General features: G+C 51.5%; 1 protein-coding gene across 1 annotated transcript; it reads right to left on the reverse strand.

The window, feature by feature from the left end:
- Positions 1–4,181: 4,181 nt before the first annotated feature.
- Positions 4,182–5,156, reverse strand: LOC148591345 (olfactory receptor 14C36-like). Its single transcript, XM_088537723.1, has one exon. The coding sequence runs from the start codon at positions 5,154–5,156 to the stop codon at positions 4,182–4,184; it is 975 nt and encodes a 324-aa protein (XP_088393849.1).
- Between the last annotated feature and the right edge of the window lie 16,708 nt (positions 5,157–21,864).

Here is a 21,864-nt window from a genome sequence, read left to right on the forward strand (position 1 = left end):
GGGTGGTCGCAAAGGGAATGACACGGTGCAGGGGTTGCCATGGGAATGACATGTCGGGGGGAGGTCACAATGGAATTTACACGGCAGGGTGGTCGCCAATGGGAATAACACAGTGGCCTGGGCTGTCTACGTACCAGGCTAGAGGCTGGGGCTGGGCTGAGGGGCCGGCGGAGAGGAGGCCAGAGGGGAGCCCAGCGCAGGCCGGCACACTGGTAGAGAGGGCAGAGCAGAGCAGCGGGTGGAGGGCCGGGCTGGGGGAGGAAGCTCCGGGCAGGCTTCGGTGAGGGCAGGACCAGGGCAGCATCAGGTCAGGGCTACGTTAGGGCAGGTTGTGTTCTGGTAGGTAAGCTTAGGGCAGGGCTTAGGCTGGGCCAGGTAGGCTCAAGGCACGTAGGCTTAGCATAGGTATCTGGCTGGAGCCCAGAGGGTGGTGATCAGCGGTGCAGTCTAGTTGGAGGCCTGTAGCTAGCGGTGTCCCTCAGGAGTCAGTCCTTGGTCCAATCCCGTTCAATTTATTCATCAATGACCTAGATGTAGGCACAGAGTGCTCCCTCAGCAAGTTTGCTGATGACACGAAACTGGGAGGAGTAGCCGATACCCCAGAGGGCTGCGCTGCCATCCAGAGGGACCTGGACAGACTGGACAACTGGGCGGTGAAAAACCTCATGCAATTCAACAAGGCCAAGTGCAAGGTCCTGCACCTGGGGAGGAATAACCCCAGACACCAGTACAGGCTGGGGACTGACCTTCTGGAGAGCAGTCCTGCAGAGAGGGATCTCGGTGTCATGGTGGACGACAAGGTGACCATGAGGCAGCAGTGTGCCCTTGTGGCCAAGAAGGCCAATGGGATCCTGGAGTGTGTTAGGCAGAGCGTCTCCAGCAGGTTGAGGGAGGTGATCCTGCCCCTCTACTCAGCCCTGGTGAGGCCACATCTGGAGTATTGTGTCCAGTTCTGGGCTCCACGGGACAAGAGGGATGTGGAGCTGCTGGAGAGAGTCCAGTGCAGGGCTATGAGGATGGTCAGGGACCTGGAACATCTGCCCTATGAGGAGAGGCTGAGGGAGCTGGGCCTGTTCAGCCTGGAGAAGAGAAGGCTGAGAGGGGACCTGAGCAGTGTCTAGAAGTACCTCAAGGGAGGCAGTGAGGAGGATGGTGCTGGCCTCTTTTCACTGGCGGCCACTGACAGAACTAGAGGAAACGGCCGGAAACTGAAGCATCCAAAGTTCCACGGGAACTTAAGGAAAAATTTTTTAACAGTGAGGGTGACAGAGCACTGGAACAGGCTGCCCAGAGAGGTTGTGGAGTCTCCTTCTCTGGAGATCTTCAAAACCCGCTTGGACGCAGTCCTGTGCCACGTGCTCTAGGTGTCCCTGCGTATGCAGGGGGGTTGGACTAGATAACCTCTAGAGGTCCCTTCCAACCTTAAGCATTCTATGACTCTATGGGCTCAGGTGCTCTAAATGCACATATGGGGTTCCATTTCAGGTGGCCAAGGATACCCTCCTTGCCCCTGTGGCCACCAGCTGATGCTTGGGAAGGATGTGCATCTCTTGGTCTTGTTCCAAGAGAACTTGCAGATCCTTGCATGTGCCTTAGACCATCCCTGGCACCTCAGGCATCACAACGTGTCATTATCCAAGCAACCGACTCCTATCTTCTATCTCTACTGATTAGGGACAAGGGTTTCATAAGGGATGTCCATGCAGATATCTCTTTCACACTCAACTACACTTAGACAAAAGTAATCCCATGTCCTGTGGGTCTCTGGTGTGCATAGGAGGGACATGAATGCCTCTGCAGACTGAAAGCTTCTGGAATGTCATGACTCCTGTCTGTACCCCATCGTGGTCAGTCCTGCTCTGCAGGACTTGATTTGGCCTCAGAAGAGAGTGTGTGCAGACAGAAGAGGAGCCATGGCAGAGTGTGTGGGCTGACACCAGGGTAGAAGCTAGGTCAGATGGACTGAGACGATAAGCTCAAGCCGCTCCTTTCAACCTTCAGGCAGGAGGTGACACACCTAGGGGTGCTCCTGAGGGTGACACAGAGAGGGAACACTGGGAGCTGCAGAGCTTGGCACCTACCATCTGCTTTGGGTCTGGGAGACCTGGCAGGTGGTGCCGCTGACTGTGGCCCCTGGGAGACCCCCCAGCCCCACTAGCAGCACTGAGTCCCCTTCCACAATGACAGGAGCTTCTGGAGTGTCCTGGCTCCCATCTACACCCCATTCCTGCCCTGGCCCAGCTCTTCTGCCCTGCACGTGGCCCCTGTGCAGGCACCGTCCAGCACCCGGTGTGAGCAGAGGCAGGGAAACATCTGCTCAGCAGGGTTCCCATGAGAGCCCTCAGTGCCCCTTCCCCTAGCACTGCCTGCCCAGCGGCCTCCCACCAGCCCCCAGCCCCTGTGCACTCCAGCTCCTGTCCCCCTGGGCTGGGCAGAAGGCCGTGCTGAGGGCTCTGCTGGGCTCTGGCCCACAGAGAGTCCAGGCGGGGCGGCCATTCCCCCCACACATGTGCTGTGCCCAGCAGGCACACGGAGCTGGGCACATCCAAACAGGAGCCCTCCCGGGACCATGGGGCAGTGCTGGGAATGGCTCCTGCGAGGGGCTAGGGCAGGGGCTGGGAGGAGTTTCTGAGGCTGGTCTCGCCTCTCTCTTCCTTCCAAAACAATAGAAAAGTAGTCTGGGCTCGATCTTTCTTCTGACAGACCCTACTTGAAGGTCCCCATGGCAGAAGGATGGGCTACTGGCCCAGTAGACAGCTCCAGCATCATCTCTGAATGCTCCCTGCCACCCTGCAGAGGAGCCAGGAGAGTGCTCGTCCTCCCAGGGCTCACAGCTGCACACACAGTCCTCCATCTCGGCATGGACCTTCTTGGAATGTGACCTCTGGAGCAATGGGCAGCAGGCAGAGTGTGGGAGATTGTCTCAAGGATGTGTGCTGGGGGCAGGTCCTCAGAGACAGTAGCAAAGTGATGTGTCTCCTCGGTCCTGCTTCCTTCAGTACAGGTCTCTGAAAAGGGTCTTAGCCTTATATTTGGTGCCAACCTTCACGAGGGTTGATGCCCCTATCAGCTGGGAGGATGGGCAGCATTGATCCTTCTTCATCTGCTTCCCAGGCCATGGAGTGGGCCAGCGCAGCAGAGTTGTCTGGCTCTCATACCCACACCCTGAGTATTGTCTTGGAGCTTGCTGTAGTGCACCAGTATTGTCTTGGAGTCAATGTCAGCATTTTTCTCTCCAAGACCCTTTCATGTCCAGTTCCCCTTCCTTGTCATTTTAGACAATCCCTCCTCTGATTCTGTTGCCTGTTCCCGCCATTCCCTCCCCTGTTCTCCCCACAAGACCCTGAACTCACGGTGCTGCTTCACAGAGCAAATGGGCAGTTGAGCACACAGGGATCAGGAGGTTTCTCCACTCTTGCTGTTCTGCTCAGGGAGGGAAGCAGACTCAACCAAGGGGGGTTTGTGGCCTCGATTCCCCCCAGGAGTCTATGGATGTGTCAGGTGCTGGGAGGAACTACGGACATTTCTGAGGGTACTGGCTGTGTCCAGGTGAACCTCTAGATCCTGAGGTCTGCCTTGCCCCCAAATACCTGGGTTTAGTGTGTTACCTTTAGGTGCCTCCACCTTGGAGGACCTCTCCCCTTGTGAGGCTCCACACACTGCTCTCCTGGCATCTCCAGCTTCCCCTCCAGAAAGAAAGACAAGAATGTCACACTGTGCTTTAACATGTGTCACAGCTCTGGCCATGTAAATGCAGCACCATTCAACCTCTACTCTATTTCTGGACACTGATAAGTGCTTCCCAAATCACCCCTTGATCTCTGAAGAGATCATTACAAGATGATGAGTTTTTGATGCTGAACCCATGGATGGAACAAGGTGCTCAGCATGCCTTCCAGTGTGCAGTTTCTTGGGCATATTATTGACACCAGCTTTGAAGGAAGTCCCGCCTTCAGGCAGTGCACTGGGCAGAACCTTTTCTATTATATAGGAGTCACTGAGGGAGCCTGTCCTGATACAGCATTCAACACAATTTAATGGACTAGGTGAGCAGTATCAGACTAAATACCACGAATCCAAGAACTTGTGTAGCAACATGATAACCATTATTACTACTAATGAAAGACAGAATAAAAATAACACGACGAAACAGTACTCAATCTGTTGGGATACAGAAAGAGTCATTTGTAGAGAGATGTGGCAATTTTACCACTGCTGAAAAATGTCCATGAAATCACTTTCCTTAAGGCATTCTTGAGCTCCTTGTTCCTCATGCTGTAGATGAGGGGGTTCAGTGCTGGAGGCACCACTGAGTACAGAACAGCCAGCACCAGATCTAGAGTTGGAGAGGAGATGGAGGGGGGCTTCAGACAGGCAAATGCACCTGTGCTGACAAACAAGGAGACCACGGCCAGGTGCGGAAGGCACATGGAAAAGGCTTTGTGCCGGCCCTGCTCAGAGGGGATCCTCAGCACAGCAGCGAAGATCTGCACGTAGGACACCACAATGAAAATGAAACACCTAAAGCCTAAACAGGCACTAGACACGATAATCCCAGCTTCCCTGAGGTAGGAGTGTGAGCAGGAGAGCTTGAGGATCTGGGGGATCTCACAGAAGAACTGCTCCACCACATTGCCTTGACAGAGTGGCAGGGAAAATGTGTTCATGGTGTGCAGGGGGCCATAGAGAAAACCAATAGCCCAGGCAGCTACTGCCATTCTGACACAAGCTCTGCTGCCCAGGAGGGTCCCGTAGTGCAGGGGTCTGCAGATGGCAACGTAGCGGTCATAGGCCATGACTGTGAGGAGAGAATACTCAGCTGCCATGAAAATAGTAAAACTTAAGACCTGGCCAACACATCCCAAGTAGGAAATGGCTCTGGTGTCCATCAGGGAATTGTGCATGGATTTGGGGATAGTTGTGGAGATTAAGCCAAAGTCAAGGAGGGAGAGGTTGAGGAGGAAGAAGTACATGGGGGTGTGGAGGTGGTGGTCGCAGGCTACGGCTGTGATGATGAGGCCGTTGGCCAGGAGGGCAGCCAGGTAGGTGGCCAGGAAGAGCGAGAAGTGCAAGAGCTGCAGCTCCCGTGTGTCTGAGAATGGCAGGAGCAGGAACTCATTGAATGAGCTGCTGTTGGACGTTTCGTCCCCATACATATGGGAAACTCACCCAAATTCTATTAAAAAACAGAGACAAGTTAGGAGACACTCTTAAAAGGAAAATAAACAAATTAATGACATTTTCTTATCTATTTGTCTCATTCCCAGATCTCTGAGGCTCATGCCTCTTCTAGCTAGAAAATGATGTGACTCTAAAAAGCGAGCAGTCCCTGCTGGGTTTCAGGGTTCCCATCTCTGACCCTTTCTACATGCACCTGAGAGAGGTCTCCACACTCCCCTTCTAGCAAAAAACACACAAGAGCTTTTTCTGCTGCCCATTTACAGCCTCCCACCATCACTTCCATACTATCAGTATTTCCATAGGTTCCCCATGGGTCGCTGAGATACCACAGATATGCCATGAGACAGCAGAGGCTTTCCGGAGGGCAGGTGGCAGCCTGCAGGACACCACAGGGTAACAGCCAAATGACCGTGAGGATTTAAGAAGGACTTTCCTTAAGGGAGAGTCAACTCATTTCCCTGTACTGCATTTCCTGGAACTCCACAGGACAGAATGTGGCTGTGGAGACCTCACTCCCTTGGAAATCCTTCTTTTTCACTACTTGTAGCTTTGCTCCCTGAACTGCAGCTGAATCCTCCCAAGCACAGGAAGCAGAGAGCAAGAACAGGAGCAGCTTGGACAGGAGAAGGATTAAGGAGCAACACCATGATCCTGTTGCCAAGGGAGGCAAGGAGAGGGACAGAGAGGCATTCTGGAAAACCTTCACTTTACCCGCAGGCACCTTGCAGAGGGGGACATTGCAGCACTGCCCCTCTCAGCCCTTTGGTGGGAGGCACCAAAGAGATGCCGCTCTCCTCTGCCACAGCTCTGGCTGCAGAGTTCAGCAGAGTCCCATGCCCTGCAGTTCCTTCTCCTTCCCTACCCATCTCTGCTGCCTGGAGCTGTCCCTGCTGGCAGCTCTTTCTCTGCCCCAGTGTCTTGTCCCTGTCACTACTCAAAGATCCCATGTCACCCTCTGGGTGCACAGTTCTGCCCTACAAAAACCTCTGGCAATGTCCAGGGCCAGCTCTGTGGTTGCAGGTTGGAATGAGCAGGTCACAGAAAGTCCTAGGATGCTGCAAAGAAGATGCTGATGCTGCCTTTAGGCTAAAGTGGGGATGAAGCAGCTCACTGACATTTCTCACAGACCTATCAATCTCTCAGAGTGAAGGTTTACGACTCCCAGCTCATTGCCAAAACAGAAAACTTGTTCCTTCATTCTCCCTATCGAAATGAGGAAAGTGAAAGTGCAGAGACCTGAAGGAAAGCTCCTTCTCCTTCCAGCAGCTCTTCTCTTGATTTTCCTCTTGAAAGGGCCCCTCAGACATGTCCTGCGCATGTGCTGGAGCTGTGAGCAGAACCTGACCCCTGCAGCACCTCTCAAAGGCAGAAAGAACCTGCCCTGTCAGGCATCTCTCTTCCCACCCAAAGCTTCTCCCCACAGCAGCACAGGGAGCTCCCTGGAGAGGCTGTGTGCTGACCCTCACAGGTGGCAGAGTCACTGCCCTGGGCAAACAGCACCATGAGGTACAGGGGCACTGCTCTGAATCACAGACCAGGCAGACCTTGGTGCACTCCCTGCCTTCACAGCCCTACAGCCCTGTGTTCAAGTGGCATAGCCAAGAGAAGCATACCCTGATCCTCTGACCATGTCTCAGGGAATCCCTGCCCTGAAGCATCTCCTCGTCCTGCTATGTCCTGCTTACTCCAGGAGAGAGACCATTAAAAATCCTATGAGTCATGGTTTGGCTGGGATGCAGACACCCCCTCCAGGAACCTCAGCAGCATTGCCCTGCAGACAGAGACTCACTGTTTCAAGGGCTGTGAAGATTTCCCCCACAATGAGCTCTGCTCCCGCTCCACACTGCCGTTCCCCTCTCGCTGCCTTCTCTCCTCTGCTGTCTGCAGCAGCAGGCAGTGCCCGCAGCCCTGCTGCTCTTGGCACAGGAGCTGCTCCTGCACTCGGCTGTCTCTGGGCAGTGCTGCCAGGCTGCCATGAGCTGCCTCCGTCCCAGGAGCCTGGCCCCGTTCAGGAGCAGAGGAACAGCTGAACTCACCAATTTCTATGTCCCTTGTACCCCCTCCTCCTGGGAAATGTTCCCTCGAGCAAACTAAAATAATCATCTTTTTTTCTTTTCTCGTGAGTGGAGAGAAGTTCCAACATTGCAATTTATTTCGTCAGAGGATGAGGAGCTATGAAACTTGTGAATGTCCCGCTCTGGAAGAATGATTTTCACCTCTCAACCAGACAGGGACACCTAGATGGGACAAAAGTGAACTCACTGAGATGTTGTTCAGTTTTTGATTAGGATTAATCAATCTGGGCATTACAGAATTCAGACCCCCAGGCCTGGGTCTGAAGTGATATTCAGATTATTCCTGTAAATTCCACAGATGCTATCGGTGGGATTCCCCTTGCCAAAAACAAAGTGAGCACAACACAGAGGAGTGCATGTGTGCTCTGTGTAAGCTACCACTATAATCATTGGAGATGGAAGAGTCAGTCGCTTACACACAGATATCTGGTGACAGTTGAAGAGACAGATGTGGTCCAAGGCAGATGTGCCACACACAGATGTGGTGTCAGTGTCTGCTTGCTCTGATGCAGGAACTGGGGAACCTGCAACATCCTAGAGGATGAGGTGAGGATCAGGTGGGGAATTGTCTTGTCTATCTGAAATGACCTCCTGGTGCCAAACACATCGAGAGCCCCACTCACTCCAGCTGAGGTATAGGAAGATTCCAGTATTAACCAGCAGCTCTTGTAATTCAGTGCAGACACTTGATTTGATGGCGTTGAAAAGTGCTGGAAGAGCCTTGTCAGTTGCCTGGGTTGTCCAGCTCAATCATATGTCTCTAGCACATTGGACCTACAGGGAAACAATCCCTGCCAACAGGGAGGGCTTGTGGGGCAAGTGCTCCAGGGAATCCTAGGGTTCTGTCCTGAACCCAAAAAAAAGAAATCCAGCATTGTCTGTAGGGAAAGTCCATCCCGTCTACATCCATGTGTGCTGCATAAATGAGAGGCACATCACACCAAGGTATCTTGAGATTCTTTGCACTCTCAAGCCCTTCTTGCTCTCCTCCCCTCAACATCTGCTCAGTCCATCATATTATATGAACAGGCACTGGGCTAATGAGGACCTTAGCGTGTCTGGATCACAGGCTGTCAAGGTTCACTGGCCCTGGTTCTTGGTGGGCAGATTTTAATCCCCCTATCACAACCTGGAAAGGCAAACTGCAGGGTGCAAGCAGTCTGGGAGACTTCTGGAGGACATCCAGGAGAATTTTTTTGCACAGCTGCCAGATGGGCTGATAAGGACGATGCTTTCTGGTATCTGGACATTTCAAACAAGGACAAACTGATCAGGGATGGGATAGTCAGTGCCTGCCTTGCCTCCTGTGCCTATGAGAATCTGGAGTGCCTAATGCTGAGGGGAGTGCAGAAGGACAGGAGCAGAATAGAGACTGGGCTTCAGAAGAGCTGACTTCCTGGCCAGTTCAGGGGACTGGTAGGGGATCCCAAGGGAGGCAGCTCTCAAGGACATCAGAGCTCAGGAAAGCCAGCAGGTCTTAAGGACAGACCTGCCAAACATAAGGATGGGCCATTCCGATACTCACTAAAACTGTCAGATACCTCAGGGCACTCAAACCAGCAGATACCCCTTGGGTAGACTGGGATCTCATTACTTACCTCCAGACTAATAGGGCAATGTAGAGGAGAAAAAAAGGCAGAGGCAAAGGCAGAGGCATTTAGAAATATTGCCCAGAATCACATTACAAGGACAAGTGCAGGGTCCTGAACCTGGGGAGGAATAACCCCAGACACCAGTACAGGGGTTAGGGGTTGACCTGCTAGAAAGCAGCTCCACAGAGAGGGATTTGGGAATCCTGGTTGACAAGGAGTTAACTATGAGTCAGCAGTGTGCCCTCGTGGCCAAGAAGGCCAATGGGATCCTGGCCTGCATCAGGAGGAGTGTTGCCAGCAGATGTTGCTCCCTCTCCTCAGCTCTGGTGAGGCCTCACCTGGAGTATTGTGTGCAGTTCTGGGCTCTGCAGTACAAGAGGGACATTGAGCTTCTAGAGAGGGTGCAGCATAAAGCAACCAAGATGATTAAGGGACTGGAGCATCTATCATATGAGGAAAGACTAAGCGAGCTGGGCCTGTTTATTCTGGAGAAGAGAAGACTGAGAGGAGATCTGATCAACATGTAGAAGTAAGTACCTTAGGGGTGAATGTAGGGAGGATGGGGCCAAACTCTTCTTGGTGGTGGCCAGTGACAGGACAAGGGGTAATGGTGGCAAGTTAAAACACAGGAAGTTCCATCTCCATGTGAGGAAGAACTTTACTGTGAGGGTGACAGAGCCCTGGAACAGGCTGCACAGAGAGGTTGTGGAGTCTCCTTCTCTGGATATCTTCAAAACCTGCCTGGATGCCACCTCGTGCCACATGCTCTACGTGTCCCTGCTCGAGCAGGGGCGTTGGGCTAGATGATCTCTAGAGCTCCCTTCCAGTGTTAACCACTCTGTGATTCTGTGAACTTGCTGCTGGAGACAGTGCCCATCGTTTCCCCTACCATGTCTTCAGAGTGCAATTCAGCTGAGTCTGCATTAACTCACTCATGAGACAGGGCGGGGAATTACTGCAGCGCGAACAGCCTGGCAATCATCAATTACTAATGCCACTGCTCTTGTTACACCATGCTCACTTAGGCACTGGGTTCATTTAGGAGCCTGAAAGATTTTGCTGGACTCCCTGGTCCACTGGTAGCTTGCTGCAAGTCTCTACTCTTCATCCTCATTCATTGGAGAAGATCATACTCACAGCAGCACAAATTCATGGTGCTAAGTGCTCCGTCTCCCTCCTCTTGATTAAGGAGCTGCCTTTCTCCAGGCTGCAGAGCTCTGCAGGTGTCAGCCCCTCCACGGGGCACCCTCAGCAAACCCTCTCGTCCCCGCCGCTGCTGCTGGGACAGGAGCGGCCTCAGAGCCCGTCCCCAGCCATGGGCCAGCGCTGGCCTCGCAGCTGCTCTGCCAGCAGGGACCTCCGAAGGAACTGCCCAGCCAGGCGCCTCTTGCTGGCCTGCCCGGGACTCAGCAAAGAACAGAGCTCACGGTCACCCTCACAGACATGGATGGACCTGCTGATGCCTGGTGCTGTCCAGTCAGGAGCACAGACAATGTGACCCCCCTCCCAAGCAGGAGCAGTGCCATGTGCCTGCTGCTGGCCTCCCAGGTGCTTGCAAGCATTGATCTGACCATCATCTGACTAGATGACCCTTGCAACCAGAGAAAGGTGCCTTCTCTCACTCAAGCCCCCTTGAAGCTTGCTTATGAGCCAGCAATGTCCCCTTGCTGCCAAGAAGGGCAGTGGTATCTTGGGGTGTAGTAGGAAGACTGTTGCCAGGAGGACAAGGGAGGTCATCCTGCCTCTCTACTAGGTCCTGGGGAGGCCATCCCTTGAGTCCTGTGTCCAGTGCTGGGATCCGCAGTACAAGAGGGACATGAAGCTACTGGAGAGACCCCAGTATATGTCTGTCTATGTCTAAAGTTGATCAGGGAGCTGGGGCATCTCTCCTATGAGGAGAAGGTGAGAGAACTGAGCCTGTTTTAGCCTGGAGAAGAGAAGGCTGAGAGGGGATCTTATCAGGGTGTGAAAATACCTGAAGGGAGGATGCCAAGAGCAGAAGAGGATGGCCCAGACTCTTTCCAGTAGTGACCAGTGACAGCACAAAAGGCAAACTTTAGCACAGGAAGTTCTGCCTGAATTTCAGGAAAAACGTCTTGACTGTGAAGGTGACAGAGCACTGGCATGGGTTGCCCAGAAAGGTTTTGGAGACTCCCTCTGTGGAGATATTCCAGACATGCCTGCACAGGGTCTGTGCAACGTGCTGTAGGTGACACTGCCTGATCAAGGGGATTGAACTAGATCATCTGCAAAGCTCCTTCCAACCTCAACCCTTCTGTGATTCTATAAATGGTCTCCACTGGAATAGATCAGCTTTTTGAGATGTAGGGACCTGCCTGTCCCTCAGCTTTATTGTGAGTGCTGCTCTAGTAGGATAGAAGGCATCCAGGGTCATTAGAGATGACCAAGGAAATTCCTGACCTGGACTCCCACTGAAGCTCTATCTCCAGTGATTCCATTAGGACCTTTAGGCCAGGAGCTTGCAAGCAGACCATGTGCATGCTTAGCCTGCTAAGGGGAATCCCACCTGCCATGTATTTGTGGAGTTCATGAGTTAGCTGAATTCTTCTCCAAACCTGGCACTTCCGAACAGACATGTGGAGCCCCAATAAGCCATCTGAACAAGTCATCTGAATCATATATGCACCATGTATCAACAAGCTCCCTTCTTATCCTTGTCTGGGTGTCCTGCCTAGTTAAGAGATGTGAATCAGGACTTCCCGTGGGACATTTCTAACTTTGGGAGATAATCATTATCTGATGAAATAAACTGCAATGTTGGAATCTGTATCCCTGTACTCTTTAGAGCAGGAAAACAGCTTACCCTACTTGATGGAACATATCCCAGAGGGAGGAATCCCAAGGGACAGAGTAATTCCTGAATTCAGCTGGGCCGCAGCTCGTGGCAGCCTGTCAGCACTGCCCAGAGACAGCCGAGTGCAGGAGCAGCTCCTGTGCCAAGAGCAGCAGGGCTGCGGGCGCTGCCTGCTGCTGCGGACAGCAGAGGAGAGAAGGCAGCGAGAGGTGAAAGGCAGCGTGGAGTGGGAGGACAGAGGAGAGCTCATGGTGGGAGCAATCTGTGACACGGTAAGTCGCTGGCTGCAGGGTAATGCTACTGAGGTTTCTGGAGGGGTCTGCAGCATCCCTCCAGCTGATGACTCTTTTTTTTTTGAGGATTGTTTTCCCTGCTTCTACTTTGCATACGAGGAGATGCTTCAGAACAGAAATTCCCTGTCCCAGCACCACAAGGTCAGGGCATCATGGGTACTTCTTCTGGAGCTGGTGCAAGACAGTGAAGGCAATGTGGGCACATAGGTTCTTCAGAGCACTGTTCTTCAGAGCAGTGTCCATGCGCCCCAGGGTGCTGTGTGCCCGGGGCAGTGATTCTGTGAGGATCAGCACTCAGCCTGCCAGGGTGCTGCAGGGAGAAGCTCTGGGTGGGAGGAGAGATCCCCCCTGGGCAGGTTCATTCTCCTGCTGAGAGGCTGCTGTGTGGGGTCAGGGCTGCTCACAGCTCAGCCTCACCCACACAACATATCTGGAAGGGGCTTTTCAAGAGGACACTCTTGGGAAGCTTCTATGAAAGGGAAGGGAATATCCAGAGGCTAGGATTTTGTTTTGTATCTTTGACAAGGCAGCAAATGAATGGGACATTCTAGGTTTAGATGCCTGAAGGAGAGTTCTGCAGTGCTGCTCTGAGGGATCAATAGGTCTGTGAGGACCCCAGAATATTCCTTCAACTGCCTTTTCACCTGTGGGCAGCAGCAATATCCCCTTTGCAGCTCTCCTCATTCTCAGTGTGCTTAGTCTCACTCTGCTCTCAAGGGGAAGGGCTCCAGGGCATTTCTGACCTCCTCTGCACTCAGATTTCCAGAACAGCAGAGCTGCCTCTCTCCTGCCATGTGCCCATGTCCCATTGCAAGGCACAGGGTCTGAGAACCACTGCCCTGGGAGTCCACACTGTCTGGGAGGTGGAACCTGGGGACAGTGCTGCTCTGTCTCTCTGTCCTCCCTTGGCAGCAGTCACAGTGTTTCTCCTCGTTTCCCTGCCTCTCCTTTCTGCTCTTGTCCTGGCAGTCAGCTGGGGCTTCAGCTACAAATTCAGATACTCACCCTGAGGTCCTGCCATGGAGGTGTCTGAAGAGGAGCAATGTGCCCAGGGTGCTGGGCACTGTCATTGGAGGGGCTGCAAAGGGATTGACTGTCCCTTTAGGAGACCCTGTGACTGTCAGGACACATGACTGTCTCTGGCTGTCCTGTTGGGGTTGTGAGGTGCCCTCCAGAAGAGGATACAGTGCACAGAGCTCTTGCCATGTGAACCTGTCCTGTCAACAGTGTCCTGTTCTCTCCATCACATATGCACCTTGAGCTAAGAGGGAGAGCAGAGTTAAATGAGTGCTTTGAAACAGTCTTCTATGATCTCAACAGAGCCCAGGATTGTCTGCTGGGAACAAGGCACATGGACTCAACAGCACTCCTTACTGTTCCCTAAGCAGCAGAGAGCCCATTTCCATCTCCAGTCTGTTTAATGTTCACATTTGCAAGAATAGAGAAATCTGTCTTTATCTGCATGCCAATAAAGACATGCAAAGAACCTGACGAGATATGGTGGCAGAATCTAAAAACCTCAAAAATAAGAAATTCTAAAACAGAATGCTAAAACCCCCTGCTGCACTCCAAACTCCTTGGAAGTGTATGTGGGAATATGAAAAGACCCTTTATATTAAAGGTGGATGTCCTGTGACATCAACTCCGAAAAGGAGAGATATCAAGAACCAGTCCTTTATACACATGGACGTAGAGTAACTCAGGCTCCGGCTCCTCCCAGAAGACTCAGCTGGAGCAGAGACTGAGGAGCTGACTGAAGGTGACAGTGAGAAGAAGAAATTCCTGAGAGCTGGGATGGGGTCCAGAAGCATTTCTATGAAAAATGGAAAGTTTATTTCAGAGAAAATTCTTCTAAGCTATTATTGCCTTTTCTTCCCTACACAGTTTTACTGAGCCCAGTAGAACAGATGTCCAACAGCAGCTCCCTCAACGAGTTCCTCCTCCTGCCGTTCTCAGACACATGGGAGCTGCAGCTCTTGCACTTCTCGCTCTTCCTGGCCATCTACCTGGCTGCCCTCCTGGCCAACAGCCTCATCATTGCAGCTGTAGCCTGTGACCACCGCCTCCACACACCCATGTACTTCTTCCTCCTCAACCTCTCCCTCCTCGACCTTGGCTGCATCTCCACCACTGTCCCCAAATCCATGCACAATTCCCTGATGGACGCCAGAGCCATTTCCTACTTGCCATGTGTTGGGCAGGTCTTAAGTTTTACTATTTTCATATCAGCTGAGTATTGTCTCCTCACTGTCATGGCCTACGACCGCTATGTTGCCATCTGCAGACCCCTGCACTACGGGACCCTCCTGGGCATCAGGGCTTGTTTATAAATGGCAGCAGCTGCCTGGGCCAGTGGTTTCCTGAATGCTCTCCTGCACACTGGGAACACATTTTCCCTACCACTCTGCCAAGGCAATGCGGTGGAGCAGTTCTTCTGTGAGATCCCCCAGATCCTCAAGCTCTCCTGCTCAGACTCCTACCTCAGGGAAGTTGGTATTGTTGTGGTTAGTGTCTGTTTAGCCTTTGGGTGTTTCACTTTCATTGTGGTGTCCTATGTGCAGATCTTCACTGCTGTGTTGAGGATCCCATCAGAGCAGGGCCGGCACAAAGCCTTTTCCATGTGCCTCCCGCACCTGGTCGTGGTCTCCCTGTTTCTCGGCACATGTGCATTTGCCTACCTGAAGCCCCCCTCCATGTCCTCCCCATCTCTTGATCTGGTGCTGGCTGTTCTGTACTCGGTGGTGCCTCCAGCAGTGAACCCCCTCATCTACAGCATGAGGAACAAGGAGCTCAAGGATGCCATTAGGAAAGCGATTTCATGGACCTTTTCAAGCAGTGGTAATTTTTCCACATCTCTCCATAAATGACTCTTTCTGTATCCCGTAACTAGATTGAGCATTTTTTCTTCATGTTATTTTTATTATGACTTTTAGTAGTGATAATAATTGTTATTGTGTTACTATACAACTACTTGTATTCATTCCCCTTTTTACGGTGCCTCCTCTGTCTCACCTGATACCCTAATTTGTGTTGAATGCTGGACAAGGACTGGCTCCCTAACAGTATCTCTGTAATAAAGTAATTTCTACCAGTACAATGCGTGAAAGCTGGGCTTTTCCTCCAAAGCTGGGGTCAAGAATAGGCCCAAGGACTTGCACCCCTCAAGGGCCTGCTGCACAGGATTCTCCATGGGTTCAGCAACACAGAGCTCAGAATCATGTAATGATCTTTCAGAGACCAAGGGCCGGTCTGAGAATTCACCTATCAGAGTCCAAGGATAGTGGAGACGCTGAATGGTCATGGATTTACACATGCACAGCTCTCCTACATAGTAAGGCACAGTGTCAGATGGCTGTTCTCATGGAGGGGAAGCTGGCGGTGTCAGGAGAGAGGGGAACGGCAGTGTGGAGAGGGAGCATAGAGGAGACCTCCACAGCTCTTGACACGGTGAGTTTGTCCTTACAGGACAATGCTACGGAGCTTCTTGAAGGGGACATAAGAACGCATCACACCCCATGGCTGGCAGCATTTTTCTCTTCTTTCTTCTGGCTTTTGCAGTGTAGAGGAAGAGGAGCTGCTTCAGAGCAGGGATTCTTTAACATACCACCTAAGGGCAGGGCATCCTGCTGCCTTCCCCAACAGAAACAGCAGTGATGTGAAGCCGGGGTGTGCAGACAGGGTGAGAGGTCTGCACTTCAGAGCAGGGTCCCTGCACCCAAAGGTGCTGTGTGCCCACAGCAGTGACTGTGTCGCCTGTGAAGGTCAGCACTCAGCCTGCCCAGGGAGCTCCCCACAGCACTGAGGGGAGAAGTTCTGGGTGGGAGGATTATCCTCTACCAGGACAGGCTCCTTCTCCTGCTGGGAGGGTGCTGCGGGGGTCAGGTCTGCTCACAGGTCTAGCTGTGAGCACATTTCAGGGGGCACTTTGCAAAAGGAAAGGCAAGGCAGGCATTGAGATGGTGCTTAGAATTTCCTTCCACTTGGTAAGAGGAAAATGGAAACAAAATTGGCAGATTTGGACAAGAGACTGAGACTCATTAAGAAATTCAAGGAGCTGCCAACGAGTCTGCCAGGGAAATCTGAATGTCCCCTCAGCCATCCCTTAGTGCATAGACAGCACCAGCTTCTCCTGGGCTGCTGCATCAGGGTCTATCTGAGCTGCTCCTTAGCACCTGTAGACATGGGGGTGCCCCTGGACAGTCCCCTTCTCCTGGGAGGTTTCTGCAGGGAGAACTGGGCTCACTTGTGAGTGTCGATGTCCTTCATGTGAGTGAGGTGCAAGTACACGACAGTGAGGGGCAAGGCTCGGTGATGAAGCAGGTCCCATGACAAAGTCCTAACAAGGTGTTTTTTTTTTTTTTCTTTCCTTTTGGGATGCACAAGGGTTTATGCTGAGAACGATTGAAGCGCCAAAAATTTCTGCTCTATCAAATAATGTTCCCACAGTGAGTAGGCACCTTTGTGTGTTTGTGTGTGCACCATCATATATATTATTTATACACATGCTTATATATCAACAGACTCCTCCACTTATCCTTTTGCAGAGAAGATTTGAATTCTAAATGTTGAAGAGCCCTGCCGTAGAAGGGGTGGACATCGTGTCCTGCAGCTTCTGTGCATCAAAGCTACTCCTTCTCTCTGCAGTGCCTGGAATAAGGGTGCAGGGTGCAGGGTTAAAAGAGGCATGAGGACAAGGTCTATCTCTAGACCTCTCGACATGTAGAAAGGGTAAGGTCTATCCTTGTTTCCTTTTGACTGTTGTTCTCCCTTGTTGGAGTGAGATCTGGTGTGGCAGACTCAGATAGAAATATCTCTGTTGAGTAGGGCAAGAGTGATGAGGGTGAATCCCTCACAGAGCTCTTCTCCTTCAGATACAACTGGTGTGAGGGCTTTATTCTGCTTTCATGCTGGTGAATGGAGAATATTCCCACTTCGTCTCTGGACTAAGTCCATTCCAAGCAATGCAATATGCCATTCCAAGGCATCTCCACAAATATCACTCAAAGACTAGTGCATCTATTTCCACCTGCAGCAAAGCAGAAACGAGTCCTCCGGAGCTATGGGCAGGAGTCCCTGCTGAACTTCGCGCGAACAGCCAGTTCGCCAGCACACCCAATACTGCTGCTCAGCCACACAATGTGCTATGGACCGTGGCCAGCAAAGACACCGACCACCCTCAGCCTGAGCTGGGAGCAGCATCAGGCAGCAGCCACAAGCAGAATCCAAGAGGGAATCGCAAGAGGAGCCTCGCTTCCCCCTCCTCCCCTCCCACACCTACGGAGCAGTCTCCAGAGGAAAGGTGTCTTGAACAGCTCCCGCTATCGCTCCTGCTGCCAGGAGGGAAGCGAGGGCTTCCCTCTGCTACGGCGAGCTGCCGCTCTCTTGCAGCGTGCCAGCCCCTGAGCATCTGCACCCAACCTGCCCTTCCCCAGCACTGCTGCCTCAGTCATCTCCAGAAAACTCTCGTTGTTTTTTTTCACTTCCTTTCCAGGTAGTTCCTTATGTTTTCTAAATAAAATGACTGGTGTTGTTTTCAAGTTACCCTCTCACGTGTGTTCCTTCTCGGCTATTGGCTACGTAAAAACTGCTCCTAAACAAGCTCTTGGGGGAAGGAACAGGAGGCTATAGGGAGGTTCTACTACACCCGGAAGTATGGTATTCCAATTGAATAATTAAGACATTCTTCACACTATGTTTAAATGACTATGAGGATATGAGGATTAGAGCGAATAATAGGAGAGCATGAATGAGAAGAGAATGCCGTGAAAAGCATTACACAAAATACTAGTTACTAGTGGAGTGGCTAGATTTAATGGATCTTCATTCAATGCTACTCCATCTCCAGCTCTGCCAAGGACAAAAATGTACTCTTACTAGAAGGGGTAGAATTGTAATATGAGAACTGATTTCTATATGTCAGGATTAAATTAATTAGAATTGCATTAATTTTTAAAATTAAGGTTAGAATGTTTAAATAGCAGCCTTGTTAGATGAAAAGAACACTGTGCAATGATGCTTGGGTATAGGTAGTATTTCTACAAGCTGATGTCAGAAGAGGATCTGTTGATTCCAGTCCCAAAAGGGGCTCATACAGCTGCCATGAGTCGAGGCGGTGGGAATACCATCCAAATGAGAGCTCTAACATGGTGAAAGGACCTAAATGAGAGGCCTCTCCATTCTGCAGCCTCGCAGCGTTATTGCAGGAAGCCAAGCTTGCGCAGGTCGGGTCGCCTCTTCCTCGTCCTCCTGCCATCACCCACTTCTCTGTTGAGAGCACGAAAGCTGCCTCCAGCACAGCACGGAGACGGCACCAAGACAGGCACCGTTCTGTCCTCCCACGCCTAAATCTCTCACTCCCATGGGCAGCACAAGGACAGCGTGCTCTCTATCTGCTTTCCTTTGCTCTGCTCTGCTTTGGACAAAGGCTTTGCAGACAGGTCAAGGTTATCGCCAGCAGGAGGGGCACACAAAGTGATTTTGGCCATGCAGCATGGCTGCCACAGTCAGTGGCAGAGGTTTCTCCCCTTCCTACGCTTTGCCAAAGCGGCTCTGCCAAAATAGGTCACGATGGGCTGGAGGCTCTTCAAGGCTCTGAACCCAAGGCACAACTGGAGCCCTCCATGTCCCTTGGTATTCCCATATCTTCTAAACCCAATTTACAATATTGATGCAATTACCTCATTCTATATATTCCCACATTGGTTGGCCTCAGAAAATCCTTTATCCGTCAAGTAATTAGGCCACCGTTTTCATCCCTGGCTACACCTACCTTTCTTCCTACATATTCCTATACTTGCTGGACCATATGGATCAGCCCACGGAACTTCCTCAGGCTGCCAAGAGAAGCTGCAGAGGCTCTCAGTTCAGGAGTGCTACACGACAAGCAACTGCCCTTACCCTCTTTCTTTACAATTTCCTATCTCACAACACAAAGTAAAGCCTAGGAGTGTTCCATGTCCTCAGCAGTGCGCCACCTCCCTGAGGAAGGAAGGAGAATATCCCACAGGAATGAGAGCAGTTCCATAGTTGTCATGTTCCCCTCATGTCTGTTCTTCCTCCTCACTCCTCAGCCCCAGTGACTGGTGCTATTTCCTGCATTTACAGAGCTCAATGAGACTTCAGCACCAGCCTCTCCAGTATTTTTCTTCACGCAGCATCACTGCCATAGCAGTGTTTCTTGCAAGAGAAAGTCTTTTCACATGCCGAGTGGAACTAAGTGCCCCCCACACACACTACAGAAGTCTACAGAAAAGTCCCTCCCAATTCTTGCAAACCCAAGCTGCCCCACATCCAGAGGGACTGCTGGTGAAAGAAGCAAGCACAATGCAGAAGAAACGCTGGTAGTGCCCGACCCCATTGAAGGCAGAGGAAAGGCTCTGGGGGGTTTTACACCCGCTTGGACTAAGAAGAGCAAGTAGATTGAGGCTTGTCAAGGAAGGGCTTTCATGGCCAAAATACAGCATTCCTGTGGTAGCCAGCCACAGGCTTTGCCCTCACTGCTTCTTTGGCTTCTCTTTTGTTTTTTTTTTCTTTCAGACATCCCACCTACCTTTCTTCTCAGAGTGCCTAGGCACCCCACACACACTGTACACACCAACAGATACAGAAATCAAGAGCTTTTTTCTAGTTGAGGGACATCTGCATCCTATTCCAATGCAATGGAAACAGGTTGCTTTGATGGAGATGCTCCTCTGTCTTTACTGCTCCTTTCACTTTACTCTTTTGACTTTACTTGATAATTTAGAAAGGTTTAGACTGATAAATAAATAATTCCAAGGGAGAATGTTCTCTTTAGCCCCACTTCATGCTAACAGCCCCTAAGGCCAGGAGTTCCTCCCTTAGCCCAGGTTCTGTAACAGTCCTCCCAGGTTTCCCAGTGACCTCGCAATCTTTTGTTGCCACAGATGGGCGTTCCAGTGAGCAGCACCAAGGCCCTTCAGCTGGAAAGCTCTCTAACCCGTCTCTTGAGCAAGCAGGAAACACTTCAATGGAAAAGGACAGAGGAGAACATGCTGTTTGTTTGAAGATTGCTTCTATTTTATATTGCTCTGCGCCTCTTCTGCCATCTCCTTCTTTCTTCCCTTTCCTTCCTTTCTATATCTTCGGCGAGTGAAGCCCAGAAGATCTTTTTCTCCTCCTTCAGGCAGTGGGCACACATTTCCTGCAGGCCACAGAAAGGCAATATCATAGAATATGAGTCTCAGATTTTATCTTTTTTTTTTCTTTTTTTCTGTTTTTTTTTTCTTTTCAGAGGAGTAGCTTGTGCTCTTCCGTTCCTTCTCTTTGTGCCGTTTTGTCAGCCCTGTTCCACATTGAATAGAGATCTAAACGATCACTGATCTACAAGGAAACTGCATGTTTTCTATTACAGAAAAGTTCACAGTATTACTAGAAGAAAACATTGACCAAAGAAAAAGCTCTGAAGATGTTCCTGAGAATATTTGTAGGAAGAATACGCTGTCAAAATTTGGAGCAAATGGCAGGTTAGAAATTCAGAGCCAGAAGAAGCTACTGCATGTTCCAGTGGCCTCATAGCAAGGGCTCACTCCTCAGCAGCCATTCAAGTGTGTTCACAGAGCTGTCTCCAGGCTGACACAAGAATCCTACCGCTCCAGTCAACCAACTTACCTGTCCTGTGGTTGGACATCCTTCGCAAACAGGCGTTGCTGCCTGGCCTTGGGCTGCAGGGCTTGTCTGCCCTTGGGAGTTGCTGGGACACGGTGGCAATCTGAAAGCACATGAGGAGAGGAGGACATGAGAGTGTGGGATGAGTTTCTTCCCCTCCTTGTGCACACAGGCTGAACAGCTGCATCTGCAGCAGGAGTTTGCTTCTGCACAAGTGTTTTCCTCAGCAAGAGAAGCCAAAAAGGGAAAGGCAAATGCCCGAGCTGTAACACTCAGCTGTGTCCCAAACTCCCCACCTACAATGCAGGCAGTGCAGGCCTAGGTGCCCTTTTGAACAGACTGGAGCATAAGAACAGCAGTGTCAGTACTCAGATACCTGCCCTGTCAGAAAGTTACCCAGAGAACCTTTTGACTTCCTCCCTTGTCATGAGCTGCTTCTAGACCCAGCATTCGTGACAGGTGCTCAAGCTATTCCGGAGCTCATATGGATTCTGAGGGCTGGGGAAGCCTCTCCCTCACACAACAGAAAAGCACAGAATCTCCCAAAATCCTTTCTCTGGGGGGGTGTTCTCACCTGGAAGAAGGCACTGCTCTCTTGGCCACCTCCCTTGCTTCCTCCTGGATGGTGGGCAGCACAGGAACTTGTGCCTGCTTTTGAGCACAGAGCCTCCTCTGGCTAATTAGGCACCTTGCAGGACTCCCTGAAAGGATGGATCAGGAGAAAGTGCCATTACGGGGCTGAAGACAGTCGCACAGTGTTCCCTGCACCAAGGCCCTCTCCTCTGGAGACTGAACAAACCCACACCTCCCAGCTTCTCCTTGAACAGCACATGTGCCTGTCCCCTAGGGACCTTTGTGGCAGTGCTCCCTTTTCTGGCAGCTTACTACCTTGTGCTGTTGCAGTATGGAGGAGGCCAGATTTGGAGCCTGCTCTGTTCGGTGCCCTCTCAACCTCGCACCTGCAAAGGGGAAGCATATAAGGATGCATCAGACAGGAGAGTCCCCAGGAAAGCTGCTCTGCACTTGCCTGCCCGGCACCAGGAAAAGCCAGGTCATGGTGACAAGGGGGCAATAATCTTCCAGAGCACAGGGAGACTCTGTGTCCCAGCGAAACATCTCAGCCCACGTACAAGGACAGCATTGTCCAAGGCTCTCACCTCTCAGGAGACTCTTCTCTATAAGCACTCTTCCCCATTTCCTCTGACACCACCCTCGCTCGCTCTGCCAGTTCCTCAGGCGTAATCCTCTTTCGAGCGAGGAGTCGCTTGCAGGCACGGGTTAGA

This window comes from Tinamus guttatus, unplaced genomic scaffold, assembly GCF_059628265.1.
Source record: "Tinamus guttatus ecotype Peru unplaced genomic scaffold, ASM5962826v1 Tinamus_guttatus_pri_ptg000859l, whole genome shotgun sequence".
In the NCBI taxonomy this organism is placed as follows: domain Eukaryota; kingdom Metazoa; phylum Chordata; class Aves; order Tinamiformes; family Tinamidae; genus Tinamus; species Tinamus guttatus.

Coding starts and splice junctions, on each gene's coding strand:
- LOC148591345 (XM_088537723.1), bottom strand. CDS start 5,156: ATGTATGGGGACGAAACGTCCAACAGCAGCTCATTCAATGAGTTCCTG.